Below are 21,064 nucleotides of genomic sequence, written 5' to 3'. Positions count from 1 at the left end.
GGGCAACGTCCCGCGCTGCGCGCCGCTCTTTCCTTAGAACTCAGCGTGCAGCCTAGACCGAATCACCCGCCCCGCGCCTTGAGGACAGCCGGAATGGGGCGGGCCGCCTCACTTCTTAGGATCCGGCTCCGCTCCTCTAGGCCCGGCCCAGTGATGGCGGCGCCCGTGCTGCCATAGCAACGCTGTCGCGCCGGACTACGCATGCGCGCACACCGCCTCCTTGGACCGTTTATTGGAATGGGGCCGTTTTTAAATCCCCCTGCGCGCGCGCTGGCGGTTGGTTCCCCGGGGTGTGCTCCGATTGGTAGAGGGAGTAATCCCTGCCGCATGCTGATTGGCTCGGAGTGAACAGTGGGGGCGGGAGCACGTCTGGTTGTGTCTCGTGATTGGCTGGCGGCAGTTGGCGGCGCGGAGCGAGGGGTTTGTGCGAACGGCGGGAGGTGAGGCGGGGTGCGGAGCGTCGTCTGTGGCAGCGCGGCCTCGGGGCCGCTTCTGGAGTCCTCTGGTTCCCGGTTGGGACGGGCCGGCACCGCGTCCGTGAGGCAGCCCCTCGCATGGAGTCCGTTCTGCTTGGAGCAGAGCAGAGGTAACTACTCAGGGAGGGTCCGCTCAGCCCTTCCTTGAGGGCGGCGGGGATTCCTCGGGGATCAGTTAAGGAGCGAGGTAGGGGAGCTGCTGTCAGAGCTGCCCTAAAGCGATGGAAGCTCCTTCCTGAGGCAGCAGCTGGGCCGGGCCTGAAATTTCCTCCCAAGGAAGTTCTTGTTTGTTAAACAACAGTGAGATACCTTCTGCAGGCCGTCATAACTTCTGTGCTTTACATAAGGGTTGGTGCAGTCGGCTAGGCACCTGATAACAAAGGTATTGCTGCTCGTGTGAATCCGTTTACGTGCTCGTGTGGTGCTTTCCTCGGCCTCTCTGAAGCAGGAGAGCCAATCTCACTCTATATTGCTTAGTTAAACAACTGCTTTGTTTCTGAAGCCTTCCACATTTAGATGGGCTTAATGCTGACTTTAAACGATGAGCCATGAGGGGATTTAGAAGCTGGTTTAATGTTAAGCTTGGCAAATTGTGATATTTGTGTGTGTGCACATTGGGAGCTTCTAATCCTTTTCATTGCCCGTGTTGTATCAAGCACAGCTTATTCATGTGTCCAGTTGGTTGTTTTTCTTAGTGAGCTATTTTTTGCTTCTTCTGATGAATGTTATTTGAAAACTTATTGAACTTGATATCTTACTTTCTTCTTTTCTGCCATCTCTTTTCCCAGATTTGTTCCTGATAGAATGGTCCCTTTCAGTTTCCCCCTATCAAAGTATGCACTTTGGGACCCAGTTCCCATAGGTGATATCATTGGTTCACATATTGCCTATTACAGGTAAGGATAGCTTTTTTTTTTTTTTTTTTTAAGGCAGCTAACAGTTAAAATAAATTGTGATCTAAAGCAGCCCTTACACACGGGTCAGAGCAGCTTCCATATGTCCTTGCTACATAATGCTTCTTGATTTTACACAAAATCTGACAAAATTTAAAATGGATTACTTTTATTTTTTATGAGCAGGTAGAATATGCATCATTATCTCTATTTGTGTAAACCCACAGCTTTACTTAGAACGTTGAACTTCCTTCAACTCAAAATTGCTATGTTGAGCTAAATGATGCTGATATGTTTACTAACCAAGATTCCCAATCCTTACTTTCTTACTTCTATTTATTGAATAGTCATTTTAGTTATCTAATTCTTTTCCTGACTTACATTCCTATATCACAGAGCCCACACTACTCTGCCTATTAGAATCCCCATTAAATATTGTGCTAAAATGAGAGAATATGGGCTCAAAATTAGTTAAGCATTGTGGCCTGCTCTACTCTTTTGGTTTATGAAACTCCTTGGAGATTCTGTGTTTTGGTCTTAGTGTTTCTAACTGGTACTCCTGGTACTAAAGTAATTCACTTGTTCATCTCTAGTTCTTGCAGAAATGTTGCCCTCCAGCCAAAAAGCTCTTCTCTCTCCTTGTTTAATCTCCCTGGTGAAAAACTCTCTAACGTTTGCTGGGCTAGTCAAGTAAACAAGTGTTGAAGTGTTGAGGTGATCATACAGTTCTGCTCCAGTTAAAATAGGTTATTCCTGAATATGGATAATTGGGATGTTGCACAGAATGTAAAATAACATTTAACAGTACTGTACAAAACACTAACTTTATCACCTTGATGTAAAGAAGCAGCCTAAAGCCTTAAACATTTTCTACTTAAAAGATGATAGAAGTCAGGAAATTATTGCAGTAAGACACACTGAAAGTAATTTAGATCTTAAACTTGCTTATTGTCTCCTTAGAAATCCAAAGTTGTCTATGATGGAGAAACCCCTGCGACTTGCCTATCGCCATGCTAAGCAGAGCGATAAAAAATCATTTGCCTGTTTTTTGCTTGGGACTCTCACAGTAGATGAAGGTAACTTTAAATATCAGCAATAGTGGTTGAATAAGCCTTTATCAAGGAGCCTGAGTTGTTGCTCTTGGACGCTAACTGTATTTATTTTAAAGATGGGGAAGGTGTAACGCTAACAATAGACCGGTTTGATCCTGGTCGAGAAGTTGCCAGCGGATCGGGCAAGGTTCCAACTGCATCTCTTCCTGGAGACTTCTTGATTACATGTACAGTTAGTGCGTGGGGACCTTCTTCAGACAGCATTATAGTGCACAGTGCTGACGATATCAGCTTGGCTTTCAAGGTAGGTGGCTGCTGGCAGACTTCAGGTTATTCAAACAGTGAACTGCCTTCTAGGTGGAAGATTGGACTATGCACAGAGCTTGATTTCCAGCCCCACTGATTTAAAACAAGCACAGAAAAGCAGTGGCTGAAGGAAGACCTCTTAGTTGGTTATGTGAAATGAGCTGTTCGAATGTCATTGAAAAGCATGTTGAAAAGTGCTGAAATCAGTAGCCTTCAGAGAAGTTTACAGTTACTCTCTATAAACTTGGACTAAATTCTTGCTGTGTGACCATAAATCTTCAGCTGGACTAACCCCCCAAAAATGAGCAGGATATCTGTGGTAGCAACAGACTTAAACAAGACAGAGCATTTTTTTCTTTGAAATCTATGAGTGAGTTGCAGTATTTACATGGCAGCTCATAAAAACCATTGCTGGGCAAGTGACATGCAAGAAAACCTGTTAACCCTCTATAGGTTAATACTTACATCTGAAATACGTCTCATTTGGACCCCATGGACAGATAGTCTAGTATATGCAATTAAGTATAGTGTAATCAATTTCATTAATTATTTGTCTGTAGTTTTGTTGTGATACATGCATAAAAATATTCATGTTTTATAGCACCAGTAATGTTTACTTTACATCTAAATTTTCCTCAGGGTGATATATCCACTTGTTAAAATACAAATTGCTTGAAAACTAACAACTCACTTTGAGATTCTATTGTCTGTTATTATTTTCATTAATTTTCATGCAATTCCAGTAACCTTGGGTTTCTGAGCATAATGCAAAGCAATGCTAATATCTGCGTAGTTTAATTTCAAATACATTTTACGTTATTCATTATATTCAGTATAGCCAGGAGTTTTGGAAACATGACTTAATAGGTTTCATTTATATAGTACCTATTGTAGTACTAGCTATAATGAATAATCTGAATTTCCACTGTAATAAAAACTGAATTGTAGAAGTAATATGAAGACAACTTCTTTCTTTAACTTCTCTTCTCTCTGCTTCTAGGATCTGCAGGACAGCCTGTGCAGTAAAGATTCACTGGATCTTTCTAAACTGCTCGCTGTCAGAGCTCACATTGTTTTCACAGAAAACCTGGATAATCTAAATTTTAGTTTTCACTGGGCTTCTGTTACAGCAGCAAATGTTTTAGAATACACACCAGTGAAGTCTGTCCCAATTATTCCCACAGCCCTAGCAAGGAATTTGAACAGCCCTATGAATATTGCACAAGTTCAAGGAACTTGTAAGTGTGGGTAAGTAAAGGATAATGCTCAAGCTCCTTAATTGGCCAGCCAGTACGTTGTGTTCCTTAAAAAAGGGAGGTGGAGATCGTAGTGCTTTTCTTTTAATGAAACAACTGACACCAAAAGGACATAATTTCTGGTACCTAGAAAAACATTATAAACAGGGTCAAGAAAAAAATCTTAGCTTCTTCAGTAGGATCTCTGGCTTTTGTCTTCAGGAGCACTTTCCTGCTGGGCAGGCTGAGGTGTGCATAATTAATTAACAAAACAACTATAAACAGCATTGAATTGTTTAAACAATTCCAGTGCTGGCCCTAAAATGAGCATCAGATAAATGTTAAAAAAGCTTTTTCTGTTAATCATGCTTATAAAGTTGATAGTGAGGAGTTGTCATTCTGACTGGTAACTGTTTTAATAGGGTAGGTCAGGGAAATAATTTGAAGAAACTGAATGCTGTCTTAGTTTGAGTCACCTTGTGAATGCATTTCTGAAAGTTGTTCTTTAAATTTACTATGACTTGCTGTTTAATTTATTATGATTTGCCCTTCTGGATTCATTGCTAGTAAAAGAACATTAAGCAAGGGTTGTGCTTGATAATTCTTTGATGCTTCTTTGATGCACAGAGCTTTGGTGAAAAGCAGTAGATTTGGAAAAAGAATGGTTTTGATTATTTTTTTTTTTCCCCAACCTTTTTTCTTTTGGTACTTTATAAACTTTCATTTGTCTCTTTAGGATTTTTTGACTTACCAAATATTGAAAATAAATAAAAAAATCATCTTTGTTTCAGCTACCTTACTATGGACCAGACACGAAAGCTACTTTTGCTGCTTGAGTCTGATCCAAAGGCATATGCTCTGCCATTAGTTGGAGTGTAAGTATCTGGCTCTGTATAGATTAATACTCTTACTGATTTTAGAAGTATTTGATGGAATATGTGGAAACTTGGTAATGTAATGTTCTCTAATTAGATATTTCTTCTTACTTTAGTTGGATGAGTGGAGTTACTCACATCCATAGTCCTCAAGTCTGGGCCTGTTGCCTGCGATATTTATTCAGTTCTTCAATTCAAGAAAGGCAAGTCACTTTTATCTATAAAACATAAATTACTGGTTACCTATAAAGGTGTCCTGCCCAGAAGGCATGACAGCATGTGCTCTGTTCAAGGGTATTTGAGAGAATATCTGATTGATGCTGTATAGGAGTTGGGTCTGTCTCTGTTGTTGTTCCTGGTTTTGACTTACGCCTCACAAATCTTCTGGAGACTGATAAGTGTTTGCAAGCTGGGTTAAACATCCCAAAGACAGAAGAAGGTAAATATTAATATCATCAAGGTCACTGCATTATTTTTTTTTTTAGTTTAAATAAGAATTGGCAGAAAACATTTAAACAGAGGTGAGGTTTTAGTTTTATTTTTGGACTTCTGTTTGATACATGTTGATTCCCTGGTTGTATCTAACCATTTTTTTAATGCTCAGTCATACTTGCTTTTCAATTATTAAATGAAAACACATTTGGTGAACAGATGTTTGTAATTACTGAACAGACTTCTTCCTTAAGCAATTTAAATACACACAGATGCAGATAAGAGCCCAATTAGATGATTAGATTTGTGTAGCCAAGTTAGATGCTTGATTTTCATTAACTTTCTGTGACTTTATCCTAGAAGTGAATAGAGTTGATTTGATAAATCATGCAAAAAGAATTTACCTCTGCAGACTAACTGCTTAATCTGTACATCATCCATTTTCAAAATGATTCTTACAACTTAAGAGTTGAAGTTCTGTCTGAATGTGCTTTTTCAAGCATCTGATTCTTATTGCTTTCTCTATCACAAATAAAAATAAAAAAAGTAGTATGAAAGTAGCCATACCACTGCCTGAAAATGCAGATTGTTTTTCTCTAACCTTGCTTAGACTTCTGGGTTAATGCTGACTGCTGTAAATTTGCTATTTTCTACCTGTGTTTTAAAAAACAAACAAACAACAACAAAAAATAAAAATACCCTCACTATAATTTTTCCTCAGAAATGTTTTTAACATTAATAAGTGTTTTTTGAATGCTAAGAAGTAACAAATATCATTTTTACAATGTTTTCTTCTATACAATTACTGAAGTCCTTCAGTAATTCAGTCAAAGTAGAAAGTGATCCCAAAGGAGGTAGAAAGCAAAGAAGTTATTCCCACCATTTCTGTACTTTGCTTTGACTCTTACATATGGCATCAGTCACAAGTCTCTCTGCTCTACCTATATATAGCTCAGTGCCACTCAAAATGCACTAAGTGACCAGTCTGATAAATTGTGTGATAACTTCTCCAATATATTGAGAAGCTAATGACCTTCTTCCTGTTTATTTTAAGATGTGGGCTTTTTTCTATTTTAGGGTTTTCTCAGAATCTGGGAGTTTTCTTATTGTGCTTTATTCATTGACACACAAAGAACCAGAATTTTATGAATGTGGTCCTTGCAGAGGGCAGACTGAATTAGGGTTCCAGCTCTTAACTTGCCATGAAACAGTACACCTCTTCAAAGTAAGTGCCTTGATTACTTACTGCATCACAGTAGTTAAAAAAATCAATGTTAGTTTAATTTAAAGGAGGCAAATAATGTGACCCAAATGAAACTGCACTGTTTAAAAATGACAGCTGTTTAATGTTACTTATTTTATTTGTGTTTTGACAGTGTTTTAATTGTGCGTTCAGCATGTATCAAAGCGAGAGAGAACCTCTAAAATCAGCAGCACCTGCTGACTTTTCTAGTAGTAGTTAAGAATCTGTTTCTTAAAATTCAGTGTGCTGTGTGGAACTTTGCTAGTTCTCTTTTAAGTGACCTTTTGGCTTTATGGACAGAGATTATTTCCTGTAGCATTCCTTAATCTGGTATGCTGTGTACGTGCTGAAAACTTCTGTCAGCTGCTGTGGGTGATGTATGTTTGTTTGTTTTTTGAAGAGCAAAGCCTAGCTAGTTATGCTTTGTTCAGAGTTGAATGCAAAATAACATTCAGTGGTTGGTAACTTGCACAGCTCTTTCTGTGCTGCAGTAACAAAGCAGGAGAAACCTGCTTATCCAAGATAACTTTCTGAAAGAATTTCATACAGTACCTGGGAAGTACTCAAAGGGCTTGAGGAAATCCTAGAAAATCTCTGTTCTTTAAGTGTTTTCCTGGGAAAAATGCAGAACTGAAGTTGAACGCTTGTTCATTGCATGCTCTGGTAAGGAAACACACAGGGTAATGTGACCTGTGTTATTATGCTCTACTCTTTCTCCAGAAAAAGCTTTCTGAAGACAGCAAGGCCTTTACTGAGGCTTCCTTCTGCTGTTTCCAGCTGTGTGTGAATCGGTGTAGGAACAGTTGTTGTTTCCTATGATGATGAAGGATTGTGGAAGACTATCTGAGCAGTTACAACAAGGAAGCATCTGCTCATGGCTATAATTAGGCCAACTAGTTTACAGAGTAGCAAGGGGAACAGTGTTAAACAGGAAAGGAAGCCTGCCTACTTGTAGTGGTGAAAGAATTGAGAATTGAAAGTAAAGAGCAAGCAACAAATAATCAGCTACAAACTTCCTTGAAACTATTTCTTTGGGAGCAGTATCTTGGTTATCAAAAGCTGACATAAGCATGCTTCACAAATACAAAAATCTTCATTTCAGAACGTTGAACCTTCAGACAAGAGCCCTATCCAGTTTGTATTGAGTGCAGAGAAACAAAATGCAGAAGCAGAGTTCTTCAGCAGAATCTGCAAGAAACTTCCTACTAAAAGGTAAATCTTTCAGATGTCATTTATGCACAAAAATCAAATATCTATTGAATCTGATTTTATTTTTACATCATCTGTGTAGGCTGTCAGGCCAGCTCTGACTATAGTGATGATTTGGCTTTAAAATCTGAATGGGCTTGTGTGTGTTCTTAGAGCTCACATTCAAACTCTTTCTCCATTGCTAGAGAAAATACTAGTAATTCTCCTCTTGATACTGGTGGTTGTAATTTGTACTTTACATGTTTCTGATGAGGCCTCTTTACTGATGGAGCTTGGAGTCCTTTGGCTCAAATCTCTGTAATGTATTTACACTGGTAAAAATTTATTTTCTTCTGACCTTTCAGAGCTGAGACTTGGATAGGCTGGAAATCAAGATTTTGGGAAACCTGACTTATCCATTGACTTTTTATCTAGGGCTGAAAGATGGCCCTTATTGTCTTTATTCTTTAAACAATGCCACAATCTTTACTTTAGCACTTCCTATCTTCCTAACATAAATCAGTGCTTCTCTTTTAGAATGGCATTTAAAAGATGTATGTATGGGGATGTGGAGAGAAGAGAATTACTATATTTATTGCCCCAAAACAGCGTTTGTATTTTCATTGTTTGGTCTTAGAGCTGTTCGCCTTAGGAACTTTCTGGCTCACCAGGGAGACATACAACTGCTGATTATTTAAGAAAAAAAAAAGCTGATATTTCACTGTAGACTGCACGAGTGAAAGATGTGAAGGTTTATATTACTGCTGCCCACTCTAACAAGCAGTTTTTAGTTTGACTAATGTTGTTTTAGCCCTCCTCATAGTTGTTCACCCGGTAAGCTGTCAGCAAGTGATCATGATTCCGGTGTAGAAGATGAGGATTTATCCCCAAGGCCAATTCCAAGTCCTCACCCAGTGAGTCAAGAGGTAACTAAGTAAATAATGTCTCTAAGCTTTTCAGATTCTAGAAGATGTGATAACTAGCAGCAAAGTAAATTGCCCTAATTGTAAGGGGATGAGAGCTCCATTCTCGAGAATGAATTTTGAAATGCTAACAGAAGCAGAACTGAAGTGTTCCAGAGAGTCCCCAGCTCCTGTCTCTAGTCAGCCTGCTTTTGTGCTGAGATTGTAGGCACTTCAATTCCTACTTATACTAGCATTTGGGAAAAGATTATCTGCTGATTTATCTTGGTGGGCTTGTTTTGTTTTTTGTTTTTTACTGAAGCACGTATGAGCGTAACAGAGTACCTGTAACAACATATTTGATAATCCACAAGGGTGGTGCTGTCTGCTGGGTCTAAGAGTAGTAAGAGGGGACATGTAGCCTTGTATTCCAGGCTGACAAGGCTTTTGGGTATTAAGCCATATGGAGGTAGTACTTTAAGATTGATCCTGTAGATTTTTCTGCTTTCTCTGTCTGGACTCTCCAGTCATTAAAAAGGTATTCCTTATATAGCTGTTTTGGAGCTGTGTAACTGTTACCAGTTTTGAATGGAAACAATATCTTGAACAAATACTAAGAAAATCTGCTTGTGAAGTGCAGAAGGATAGTATTTTAGGGAAAACTTAATCTTGCTTGTGTAATTACCTTCAGGTTACCAGGATCTTTCCATCAGTTCCTGAGCTGTCCCTTGTTTTGGATGGGAGCTTTGTGGAATCGGGACAATTGCCTAAGCCTGCAGGGACTTCAAATGCTAAAAGTCTTCCTCAAGCACTACATCAGTCTGTTAAAAAGAAATGCTACTTAGGATCTGTGCATTACCCCACCCAATGCTCTGAAGACAAACAAAACTTTTCTGCTGGCATGGGAGATCCTTCTTTGAAGCAATTACCAAACCATTTAAAGCAGAAAATTCCAGCTTCCAGGTCTTCCTGGGGAAAGCAGGCTCTAATACAGCAGCAGTTGCACTGTAAGAAATCTTGTCCACAATCAAGAAAAAGTTCTGGATCTTCTTCTCCTTCAACCCCTTGCAGTGGACCTTCCCCAGATACATCTGTGCATCAACCCAGAAGGCCTCCACAAAGACTTGTACTAAATCCTGAGGGAGCTGCACAGCAGGGAGAACTTCTGGTTAGAAAAACCTCAGTACCTGACTCCAGGCAGCTTCCTGCTGTTACACAGCCAGTCCTCTACAACTCCTCTGCTTTTTCACTGCAGAGCTACAGAAGACCACCAGAACTGCAGGTGCCAGTTCATGTTCCACCTTGCTGTCCAGCCAGTGCATGCAACTGTCAGTTTCCTGCTTCAGTCCAATATAATCCAATAAACTCATGGCAAGGAATTGGTGAAATGAACTCCAAACATGGAACAGAAGTTCAATCAGAGATAGCTCAACAGAGCCCATGCACAATGTTCCATCAGAATACCCTTTGTCCAAATATTTGCTGCAATTATACAACAAGTAGCCCTATAAGTATGGGATATCATGGGAAAATGGGGAGCTGTTCTCTTGAAAATAGCTTGTCACCTGGAATAAGACTGCCTTCAAGTGCAAGCCCCACTAATCCCCAGTGCTGTGGTGCTCACTCACCTTGTTTGCACACACCTGCTTCTACAGCAGGATCAGATAATGGGATGATGGGATTATCTCCAGATGCTTACAGGGTTCTTACAGAACAAGATAGGCAACTGAAATTACTTCAAGCTCAGGTTTGTTGAAATGTCTTTTTTCTCCTTTGCCCTCTTAGTGATTGTTTTTGATACTTTCCCTGTTAAAGGAATAAACTAAACATTGAGCTTCATGAGGAAGAGAGCCTATCACACCTGGTCCAGTCTGGGGTTGGAATTAGCTCTGCTAATTGATGTTGCTCAAAACACACTTTTTGATCCTTCCCTAATTAAACTTTATGGAATTATAACAGTAAATATAATGTGAGGGTTCCTCTTTCAGCAGACTGGTTTATAATGTAAACTGATATGCCTTCTATATAGCTGTTTTTCAGTGGTTTTTTTTTTTTTATTAAAGAAAAAGTAAGTTACTGTTTGTCAGTATATACAAACTAGAGACTGGAATTAATGTAAACATACAGGTGAAGTACAGACTGTTCTCATGAGTTATTTTGTCCACCTTCAAGTCTGCAGCTTCCTGCTTAAGATATTTGTTATTTGCATCAAATCTTCAGGATTCATCAGGTGTTTGGTGGGTTGGAGAATTGGGTTTTGCTACTCTCCCTGAGTTTTATTTCAATACCAGGTTAAGTGCCTTCAAAATGCCCACCTCCTGAATTAAATTGCTAGCCCTGTGTTCTGCAGGGTGTGACTTGGGAGCCAGTGTTTGAATTCTGCTGCTAGTGATGAATGATGGGAATAGAAGAAATCAGTACAATCATAAGCAATATGTATTTCTCCTGCCTAAATTAGAAAACTGAAATAGGCTGTAGCTGTAATTTCTGTATGTAAAATCAAGCTCTCAAAGCATGAACTGTGCATCAGAGAAGGAAACCACTCCTCGCTGTACAAAGACATTGGAGGTGTGGAGCAATCAACAAGCAGAGTGAAGACTGCCTGGATTGCTGTAATTTTATCATTAAGTGCTTGTTTGTTGAATTTATAATTTCATACAAAGTTGTTTTGACATGATATATGGACAGCTGGCATAAAAAATGCTTGGCTGTGAACGATAGCTTTGCTTATGGATGAAAGGGACAGAAAATACTTCCAACAAACAGGTTTTACTCAGGTTGTCTTGATGTAGTCCTGCCAGCGTGCACAAAACCTCTTATGTGATAGCTCTGCCATCATGCACTGCTGAGAGTGGAATGTTACGAGACTTCTGTGGCAGTGCATCCTGGATTTGAGTCCAGATCTTAAAGGATACAAACTTAATTAGCTTCTGCCTGTTATAATTTGTATTTCACTGTACAAATTACACCATTCTGATAACCATTGCAGATCCAACGCTTATTGGAAGCACAGGCTCACCAGGCTTGTTCCTCTGAAGCAGCCACAGCTAGCAGTGCTCTGCAGCCTGAGAAGCAAGGGGAACCTGTTACTATGGAAACACAGTCCTCACCAGGCTTACCCATGAGGAAAAGTGTGAGCATTGCTGTGAGCACAGGTAGAATGTCATTTCTTAAGAAAAAGCAGTCATCACTTCATGGATGTCCCTGTGATTTTGATTGTAAGAGAGGGGATGTACTGCAGGAATGCTTGAATGTTCACAAGCGTGCACCTCAATACCAACACCAGCTGAGTTCTCTGTTATTTGTGAGTTTAGGCTGCAATGGCAGCAATTTCCATCACTGGAAGAGTTATTTTTCTGATAACTTTAGCAATGTCTTTTTTAATTGTTTAAAAAGAAAAACTATTGAAAAAGAAAACAGCCACTTTTTAATGCACTGTTTTGAAAAGAAATAGCTATTACCTTATCTGATTGTCTTAAATATATTTATTGCTAGCATGTTGTCTGTGACTCATACAGGTGTATGCATGAAGAAAGACTATTCTTTTTAGATCCAGCAAGTTTTGCATCTTACTTTAGGGTTGCATATTACTGTATTGGTTCCTGTTTAATCTATAGAAAAATATTATTTCGGTAATTTCAAGATGGCTCACTTGTTTTCATCAAGTGTGCTTGGTGAGCATACTTTTTAAAGTAGCACTCAGTGTTTTTGCAGCTCTTGGCTGTTCTAAACCTTAAATAGCATATAAAATGCTGTAAAAATGAATGCAAACAAGTAATTCCTCTAGCTTTACAATACCAAGGATCTCAAAAGGTACCAATGCTTTCCTAAATGGGTAAATCTCTCTTCTCTTCTAGGTGCTAGCTTATTCTGGAATACATCCTCAGAAAAACAGGATGACACTGTACCACAGGGAAAGAAAGAGGATGCAGAGATTTCCAAGGAAGATATAAGCATTTCAATTAATGCTGAACAAGATGCAAGTAACACCAGTATTGCTTCTTCCTTAAAGGTTGTAGACATGCCCAGCTTTGTAGACAGTATTCGTCTTGTGGAAGAAGGAACTCATCAGAATACTTTCCAGTAAGTAACTAGAAATATCTGGTGTTCACATAAGCTGAACTGCCTTTCAGAAGTTACAACCTCTTTGTAATTCTTTTTTTTTCAGGACTTATAAATAATCACCTGACTTCAGTTATGTTCTTCCCCTTTGTTTTTTGATTATGCTTTGAATTGTGCAGCTCGCCAAAACACAGCTGCCTTTAGAGTTTGCATTTATCAGTCATGCACATTTAGCTGCTTACCTATCAGCAGCTGTGATGGCAGAAGCCTTCAACTTGGAAAAGCATGCATAGTGCTGGCAGCATTCCCTTTTTCACCTTAACTCCTGAGCAGAAAGGGGACATGGCTGTAGCTACTTGTTTTCCTCTGCAGCATTCCAAGCCGTTCCAGTTCTTGAGGGGCTCAAGACAAAAAGTTTTTGGTTATGTGACTGTCCTCTGAATTCCTCTACACCTAATTACGTTGTATAAGGAGGTGAAATATCCTTCCAGTTAGATTAGGTTTCTAAAATAATAATAATATTGGGAAAGATGGATTATAATTAAGGCAGAATTGAAATAGTCACAGTCCTTGATTAGAATTTTATCTGCAGACTGTTACTATACTGTTACCATAGGTGTTACTGGTACAAATAAACCTTGCGAATATCGTGTTTTAAAGAAATGCAATCTTAAGGTTCTCTTCCATTTGGATTCATAAACTTGTGAAACAGTTGTGCAAGTGTTTTTAATGAGACTATGCAGCATCGCTCAGATTCCTTTGAAGAGGAAGGAGACACTTTTGGGAATGATGAATAATTGTTAATGTAGCAGTAACTGATAACCTACATTGACTATCTGGCACGTCACATGATTTAAATCTTATCGCTTTCAACGCAGGCAATTGATCAGTTGGGTTCTGAAATTGTGTTATCTTACATTCCTCTCTTGAGGAGAGACAGGCAGGGGAAGGAGGGTCGCGTAACAATCTCTTTGGGATGATGGTACTATTGATGTATCTGATCTCAGAAGGTTTATGAGATGCAAATGCCAGCTAGTGAGTGAGGATGCATTGTCACTCATTCTAGAGTGTCTACCCCAGAGTTTTCCAATAAAAGGGTAAATTATTGTGTTTTTTTTTTTCTTTCACAGTTGTTAGGGAGAAATATTTCATCTATGGGTTTGTTTTCAATTCATTCATATTCTGTGTGTACTGAATATGTATGTACTTGTAACAGTATCTTTGAGAAGTTCATATGTGGGCTTTAAACTACCACAGCAATTTTGTTACCAGTTATTTGCTTTGGTTTAAAATGAAGAAATTGAGTAAGTTATACTCAGAACATATGGAAAACACATTACTCCTAAGTGCCCATGAAAATACTGAAGACTAATTCCAGTTTTTTAGTGATTTTTTTAAATCTGTCTTAAGGTTAAGTATCGTCATGGTGTTTTGACTAATCCAGAGAAGCCAATGCAACCTTCTGGAAAACCAGTGAGGCTGTTTTAATGTTACTCTGGAAGCTGTTTCTTCAGTCCTCAAAAGGCTCCTTGCTGTGGTTGTTTTCTTTCAAAGTCTTAGGCAGAAAACAAATCAAGGAATGCTAGATCCTATTTCCAATACTCTATCTTCTCTTCTAGTGTTCACAATAGGACACCAGGGGTGATATCTTTACCTTCTCTTCAAGGAAACATCTCGTTATGTCGCTGGTCTCTTTCAGGACTGGAAATGTCTCCCAAGCACTTGTTCACAGCTCATCTTTAGAGGAAAGTGCTAGCATGTGCTTACAGGAAGAACCAACAGAGGGAGCCAGCAACCACGTGGTGGTAACAAGTGAGCAAAACCTGGAGTCAGCCACCTCCGTGCTGCCCCGGCATCCATCAGAGGACCAGAAACTTTATCAGGATTTGCTGGTAATTGATTTAAATTTGATATTCTGTACTGCGTGGAGGTAGCAACAGCACACTGCTGAAGCCACGATGTGGTATTAGCATCACAGAAAACTGCATGCAATTTTCAAGTTCATATGTTACATGCTATGGAAAAGCTCTGAGTTTTCAGGTCTTCCCTTTGAGATTTAAATGGCCGTTCTTTACTTCACTCTTCTGTGTGTATACAGAGTACCATCTACTGCCAAATTAATTATGTAGTTAGAAGTTGATGTCAGTAGATAGCTTTCCCCAGTTACCCTTTAGAATGTCACAGTACTTCAAGCTCCTTAAATGGAGGCTTTAATTTGGAACTATGTCGCATTTAAACTGAGAACAGGTGCTTACAGAAAACTTGAAATGTAGGATAGTCCAGTGTTTTTCTATAATTCTATATTACTCGATTGTATCTAAGCTGAATATGAGTCTGATGTATTTGTCAGAATAGGTTGTTGGCTCAGCTAGTTGTACATTGCAAAATAATTGCTTGAAACTAAAACAGAATTGTTTTTATGGCAGCTCCTACATGTCACGATTTTGGCAATGTGGGCTCTTACCCTGCTTTTCTTTTTTTTTTCCTCTAGGGCCAAGTAAAGCATCTCTTAAAGTCTTCAGAAGAACAAGAGCACTTTCCTGTAAAAGCAGGATTTGTTGATGATGATGATGCAAAGTATCAAAGTATTGATGATAGAACAGAAAGGGATTCGGGGACTGACACAGAAGTGGTGGATAAAGAGAGTGTGATTAATGCTACACTCAAACAGCTGAGAAGTCTTGGAGTCACAATTGAGTCGCCCAACAGAATGAAGAAAAATACACACAAAGTGGAGAATGCCAGGTAAAATACTGTTTTGAGCAGTAATTTCTAGATCAATTGGGGATCAGCTTAGTGAGCAAAGAAGAGACTGTATTTGCTGCCAGTGGGGATTATTTGGTGTGCATTTCCTACACAAAGATGAAACACTAGCTCATGCTATGGCTATTTCAGATAGGTGTGAGAGCTCTGTTAGTAAATTCAATTTAATGTAACACAAGTAGCTCTAGCCATTAGAGCATCTGGTGATTCTTAAGTATTGTGTGTGTGAAAGCACATAATTCCTTAGGAAAAATGCTTGAGTAATTTCAGTCCTCTGAGCTATGTCAGAGTATTCCAGGGAGACACCATTTAAACTTGTGAGGCTGAACATTAAGCAGCGGTCATTAGATATTTTTATCACAACCTCTTAACTCACATCTTGCATTTCACCAGTGTAAGTGAAACTGTTCTTATAACTTCCACATATATTCAAAATGGCTTCTGTCCTAATCACTTTAGATTGTGAATGCTTTGAATTGAAGTAGAGGGAGGCTGTAGTGGCTGGGCAGGGAAGATGCCTTGGTGAAACAAACAAACAAAAGAACAGAAGTAGAATCAAGCAGAATAGTGAGTCTTCAGCTATATATCAAAAGCTGTTTCTAGTTGTGCAGTCTCAAAGCTCTTTTCTGTCCATTTCACTTTAAGTTCATTGGATACTTTTGCGTGTACAAGAAACTAGTATGGCAAACAAGTGAATGAACGTGCCTCTTACTGAAGGATGTCTTCAAAAACTAGAACCTTGGTATTGGGAAACGTGAGGTGTCCTTGATATCTCTGTTACTGGGTTTGCATCTTCTATTGCAATACAAATTTGGAATTAGATGCTAGCACCCACAGCCCTAGAGTCAGAGGCATGTAACTTCTCATTTAGCAACGAGAGTTGGCCAACAGCTCAATCAGCTGTGAACAGTCAGCTCTGAGATCTGCTGGAGGTTGGTTCTTCTCAACAGCAGGGCTGTGGTTAGCAGTGAATCAGGAGGGAATATCACCAGCATTCCAAGATATTGTTTGAATGCTATCGGTGTGACTAGCTGCAGAGGTGCTCTTTATATGCAGAATGTCTGGTCTCGGCACTGAGCAGTCTGAGCTGTAATGTTCAGAAAGGAGGTAAAATCCAGACAGTGAGCAAAATAATTTATCAGATCATTCTGTGAGATGCGTACTTCTTTCCTCGTAAATCTAATTTCTTGATGCTTTATTTCAGCATTTTAGCATGCATAAATCCTGAAGCGGTGGTTCCTGGACTAAATTACATGTCATTTGCCAATGTCAGCATGTGTGGCTTAACTCCTAACGTAGTCGATCTGAGCATGGAAGCAAATGCTATAGCACTCAAGTATCTCAGTGAAAATCAGTTATCTAGGCTTTCTCTCAGTCGCTCAGGCCAAAATCCTTCTACTGATTTCTGTTTCCAAGACATCTTGCATTCAAACGGGGAGAAGAGCATGGTGGGACTTAGCTTGATTTCACCCAACAATATGTCATTTGCAACCAAGAAGTACATGAAGCGGTATGGACTGATACAGGGAGGGGACAGTAGTGAAGACGAAGAGGAACTGCATGTTCAAGATGGCAATTGTGGCACTGTCGAAAGTGAAAGTGTGCTGCACAAAAACTTTACCCCTCTGTTGGATGGCTTAAACCACAGGACTGAATTATTCAAAAGAACTGATGAAGGAACCCCCATTCATCTGCAAAATCCCAGCACAGAGCTGACTGCTAATGCTCTTCTACCAGAATTGAACAGCCCTATACTAAGAAACATTACAAATGACATTTTTCTTCCCAGAGCAGAGCAAGCGAACGAAAACTCAGTTCAGATTTTAAAGGATTTGAAGTCAAAGCACAAATTGTTACCTGGGAAGGTTGAATTCACCGAACAACCAGGCAGGAAAGGTGGAGGAGATATTCAGGTATTTGCTGGAAAACTGCATGCCCCAGCCCTTGGAACATTAAACCAGTCAAACAGTGTGAATTCTGTTGGTACCATTCTTGACGTGAAGCAACTCAGACAGCTGCCGAAGCTGTTCTGAGCATCTCCCCAGATAACTGGTAGATACTGTTTCAAATCTAAAAGGGACCCCTTTGTAAAAGACTACAGGAAACCAAGGATTGAGTTATCTTTTATGAGGTCACTTTATTGTAGCAACATAAAGCTTGCAAAACTGAGCTTTCGGTTCAGGTTGGTGACAGCCACTTCCAGGTGTCTGCATCAGCACTGCTCAGCATGGAAGTATGTTTGCACTTTTGTTTACAGTTAAACATGATTTTGAAGTATCTAAAAGGTGAATCGACTTGAACTCAAGATGTCCTCTTTGCTTAGCTGTAATAATGCTGCTTGTTTTTACATGCTTTTTAATTGACTTTTTTTAAACAGTGACTTTTTTACTTGCTTGTGCCAACTGTGAAGCCATAGGTCCTGTGTGGCATTGCAGGGTAATGGAGCTAAAGCACTAAGTTCCAGAAGCTTTGTTTGGATTGCTGTGTGGGGTTGTGTTGGGTGGGAAGGGCCATGTAATCATGGCTTTACTGTGCTTAAAATTACTTGGATTTTAGGCAAGATGGCACATGTAGCAGACTCTATCATGAGATCTTATAAGGAAATTGGAAAAACCAGCACTTTTATCGTTCTTGTGATTTTATTCTGTATGTTTTCTATTTATTAAAACGTACATATTGCTCACGGAGGTCCAAGTTTTCATTAAAAAAATAACAAATAAAACTACCTTCAGTTGTTTGTGGTATTTATGTATGAACTTGCCCATTCCCTGACGTTGTGTGGCATGGCTGACAAAGTCACTGTCACTTGGTATTCAGCAATTCCAATATTGGGTGGTGGGATAAGCAAAAATAAGACAAAAAATTGTTTTACTTTTGTTCCTTATTAACATACAGATTAGTCTGTGAAAGCATTACAGTCTATTACTGAAATTGCTGTTACAGGATTATGGAAAAGGGCTGCTCCACAAGTTGAGGAATTCAGTTATCAATTAACTGTTCCCTTTCTGTTAACAGTTTGACTCCTGGTTGCATTTTTAGGGATAGTAGAAGTGTCTGTGTTTTCTTATTTTCCTGCTGGAAGTCCCAGGTGCTCAGTGCAGGCTCTGCCAGCTCTGCTTCCTTTGGCAAGTCCTACCTAAGGCCACAGCTCAGCTAGCATCACTGTGGTGTAACACAGCTCCCTTCTGACCTCCTGGACTTGGGAATGAGACACCGGCAGTGGAAGTTGCAATTTAGTCCAGTTCCCACCATCCATAACATCCAGCCAAAGCTGAATGACAGCAGAACCATCTGTTTTCAGCCTGGCTCTGCTACATCAACATGCTTTGAGTTTCAAACAAAGTTTGTTCAGATCTGTGTTAATGATGGCATTGTCTCAGCAGAAGTTCAGCCTCTGCTGCTGACCTTGTCTTTCCTGCTCACGGGGTGTTAAACTAGAAATTAAAGCAACCCACGCTAATGTCCCAGGTCTTTCCTGTTCAAATCCGAAGGACTACAGTAACTCTGTGAGTTCACGGTAGGTTTGAGTGTGTAGTAATTGCTAATTAATTGATTATACCAGGAAGACTGTTTTCTAGCATCTACCACCTCCTAGGCCATTGTGAGCTAAAGAACTGGGAGAAATAAGCCACTTGCTATTTCAGAGCAAGGCTGAACTACCTGTGTTGGAACAGAAAACAGCAGCTTGCATTAAGCTGTGTCAGAATTCCTTTCCTTGCAGCAGCCTCTGCCATCAAGATGGCTATTTGCTGCCTTTCAGGAGCTATTGCTTTCCTATGTTGAGAAGCAGGGAGCCTGTGCCATGCTCAATCTGGGGGCTCAGGTCCAGGCTTGCTGTCTGGCAGCCTGTTTTCTGCTGAAGTAGTCAAAAAATAGTTAATGTTTTTGGACATTCCACTGGGATGAATGAGGCAATTCATACCTCTGAGCTATTGTTGTAGGGTTTTGTTCTTTGTTTCCTATTGTAAAATGTCTGGAAACACAGGAAGATGACAGTTGTATTGGTTAATATTTTGAAGACTTTCTTCAGATGCTTGAGGGCTAGAAGCAATCTGAAAACAAAAGCCCAACTGCTTGCCCACAGCTCGGGCTGAGGGTGTGGTATTGCACTGAGTTACACAAATCATGTCATGCTGATGGCAAATGGAATGAGCTGTTGGTTGGTAAATCAACAAAATAAACCACCCTTCCCTAAAACTGCATTTCCTTTCACAATGCAGTGCTGAGCAACTGGAAGACGCTCGGCTTTGAAGCTGTAACCAAACTCAAGCTGTCTTTCGTGGGGAGGGGGCAGCCCTGTTCAAGGCTTTACATTTCAGAGAGTCACAGAACGGCTCGGGTAGGAAGGGACCTTATGGATCACCCAATTCCAACTCCTACTGTGGGCTGTGCATCAGTGCAGGCTGATGGCCGATCCAACCTGGGCTGGATGTCTCCAGGGATGGGGCACCCCCAGCTTACCGGGGCAGCCCCGTGCCCAGCGAGGGTCCCTCACGGCCACGTGGATACAGCTCCCACCCCACCGGGGGGCTTCTGCTGGGGGCGTACAGAAGATGCTCGCCTTCCTAATCTCCCCAGCCCAGCCCCGGCTGTTCTATCTTTAACACTTCCTGTTGGTTAGAGGAGCCGGCTTGAAAATGGTCGTGTTTCCTGGCTGGAGGCGCGGCGGAGCTCTCCAACGCGTCGTGACCGGCCCCGCCGCACGCACCCGCACACGCACTGCCGGCATCGTGAGCGCACAGCGACCCGGGGGGCGAACCTCTCCCACGGCCGCATCCAGAGAGGGAAGCTGAGAAGGGAAGGAGTGAAAGGAAGAATAACAGCTCCGGCATTTCCCCGCTCGAGCCCGTGTGCGTGCAGGTGGCGGGGACACAATAGCGACCCGCGAACCCCCGGCGCATCGCCGCGGGCAGGTGCGGCCGCTCCGCCCGACTCGTCCGCCCCTTTTCTCCCGGGACGGCACGATGGAGGTTCACTGTCCCGTAGAGGGGATCGAGGCCCTTCCCGAGACCGGTCCAGCCTCGATCCCGGCCTCCCCGTGCCATTTCTTTTGCAATTTCGTTGATTTTCGAGGGATCGAAAATCGCTCTCTGCCGCCGTCTTTAGGACAGATGGACGTAGAGATGACGAACGGCACCCTCTGCCATCCCTATCTCTCCCCGCTTCCTTCGCCGGGCAACCTGGGGAGATGCCCTCACGTCCCCCTACCCCCACTCTCATACCCCAGAGCCCTCACGGGGAAGGCCGGCACCGTCCCCATTCCGCCGTCCCCGTTCCCAGCTTCTCGTCCCCACGAGCCCCAGCCCCGATGGGGCGCGCTGCCGGGTCCGGCCCTTTCCTCCTTTCTCCCTTTTCCCCTTTTTCCTGCACGCTCTGCCCTGGGCCCTGAGCTCTCCCCACTTCTCCCATCCCAAATTTCTCGAGGTCGAGCCGTGCCCGATCCGTCCCCATCCTCCAGTGGGGGATGCTCGGCCACCCCAATCCGGACTCTAATAAAGGACACCCGCACTGCATCGGGAGATGAAGGCTGCAGATGGGGCCAAAGCAGCCCACACCCCTTCCCTCTCTCTTTCAGCACCCCCACCAATTTATTTTGGCTCATTAAATTTAATTAAGAATGGAGTATGTGCTCCATCA

The 21,064-nt window shown here is 41.3% G+C and overlaps 1 protein-coding gene across 2 annotated transcripts; it reads left to right on the top strand.

The window, feature by feature from the left end:
• Positions 1–6: 6 nt before the first annotated feature.
• Positions 7–18,152, top strand: STIL (STIL centriolar assembly protein). Of its 2 annotated transcripts, none has more exons than XM_010716145.3 (16): positions 7–586; positions 1,265–1,372; positions 2,330–2,445; positions 2,538–2,725; positions 3,728–3,975; positions 4,754–4,837; positions 4,954–5,040; positions 6,347–6,494; positions 7,615–7,724; positions 8,524–8,626; positions 9,294–10,349; positions 11,592–11,757; positions 12,460–12,685; positions 14,364–14,556; positions 15,156–15,409; positions 16,632–18,152. In XM_010716145.3, exons 1-16 carry the CDS (start codon positions 555–557, stop codon positions 17,458–17,460), a joined length of 3,948 nt encoding a protein of 1,315 aa, XP_010714447.1. In that variant the 5' UTR covers positions 7–554; the 3' UTR covers positions 17,461–18,152. The 2 variants fall into 2 exon arrangements, with proteins under 2 accessions (XP_010714447.1, XP_010714446.1); XM_010716144.3 differs by having other exon boundaries at positions 8,512–8,626.
• The last annotated feature ends 2,912 nt before the right edge of the window (positions 18,153–21,064 follow it).

The sequence above is a fragment of the Meleagris gallopavo genome, chromosome 10, assembly GCF_000146605.3.
Source record: "Meleagris gallopavo isolate NT-WF06-2002-E0010 breed Aviagen turkey brand Nicholas breeding stock chromosome 10, Turkey_5.1, whole genome shotgun sequence".
NCBI classification, from domain to species: Eukaryota; Metazoa; Chordata; class Aves; order Galliformes; family Phasianidae; genus Meleagris; species Meleagris gallopavo.
This window is presented reverse-complemented; position numbering and strand designations above follow the sequence as displayed.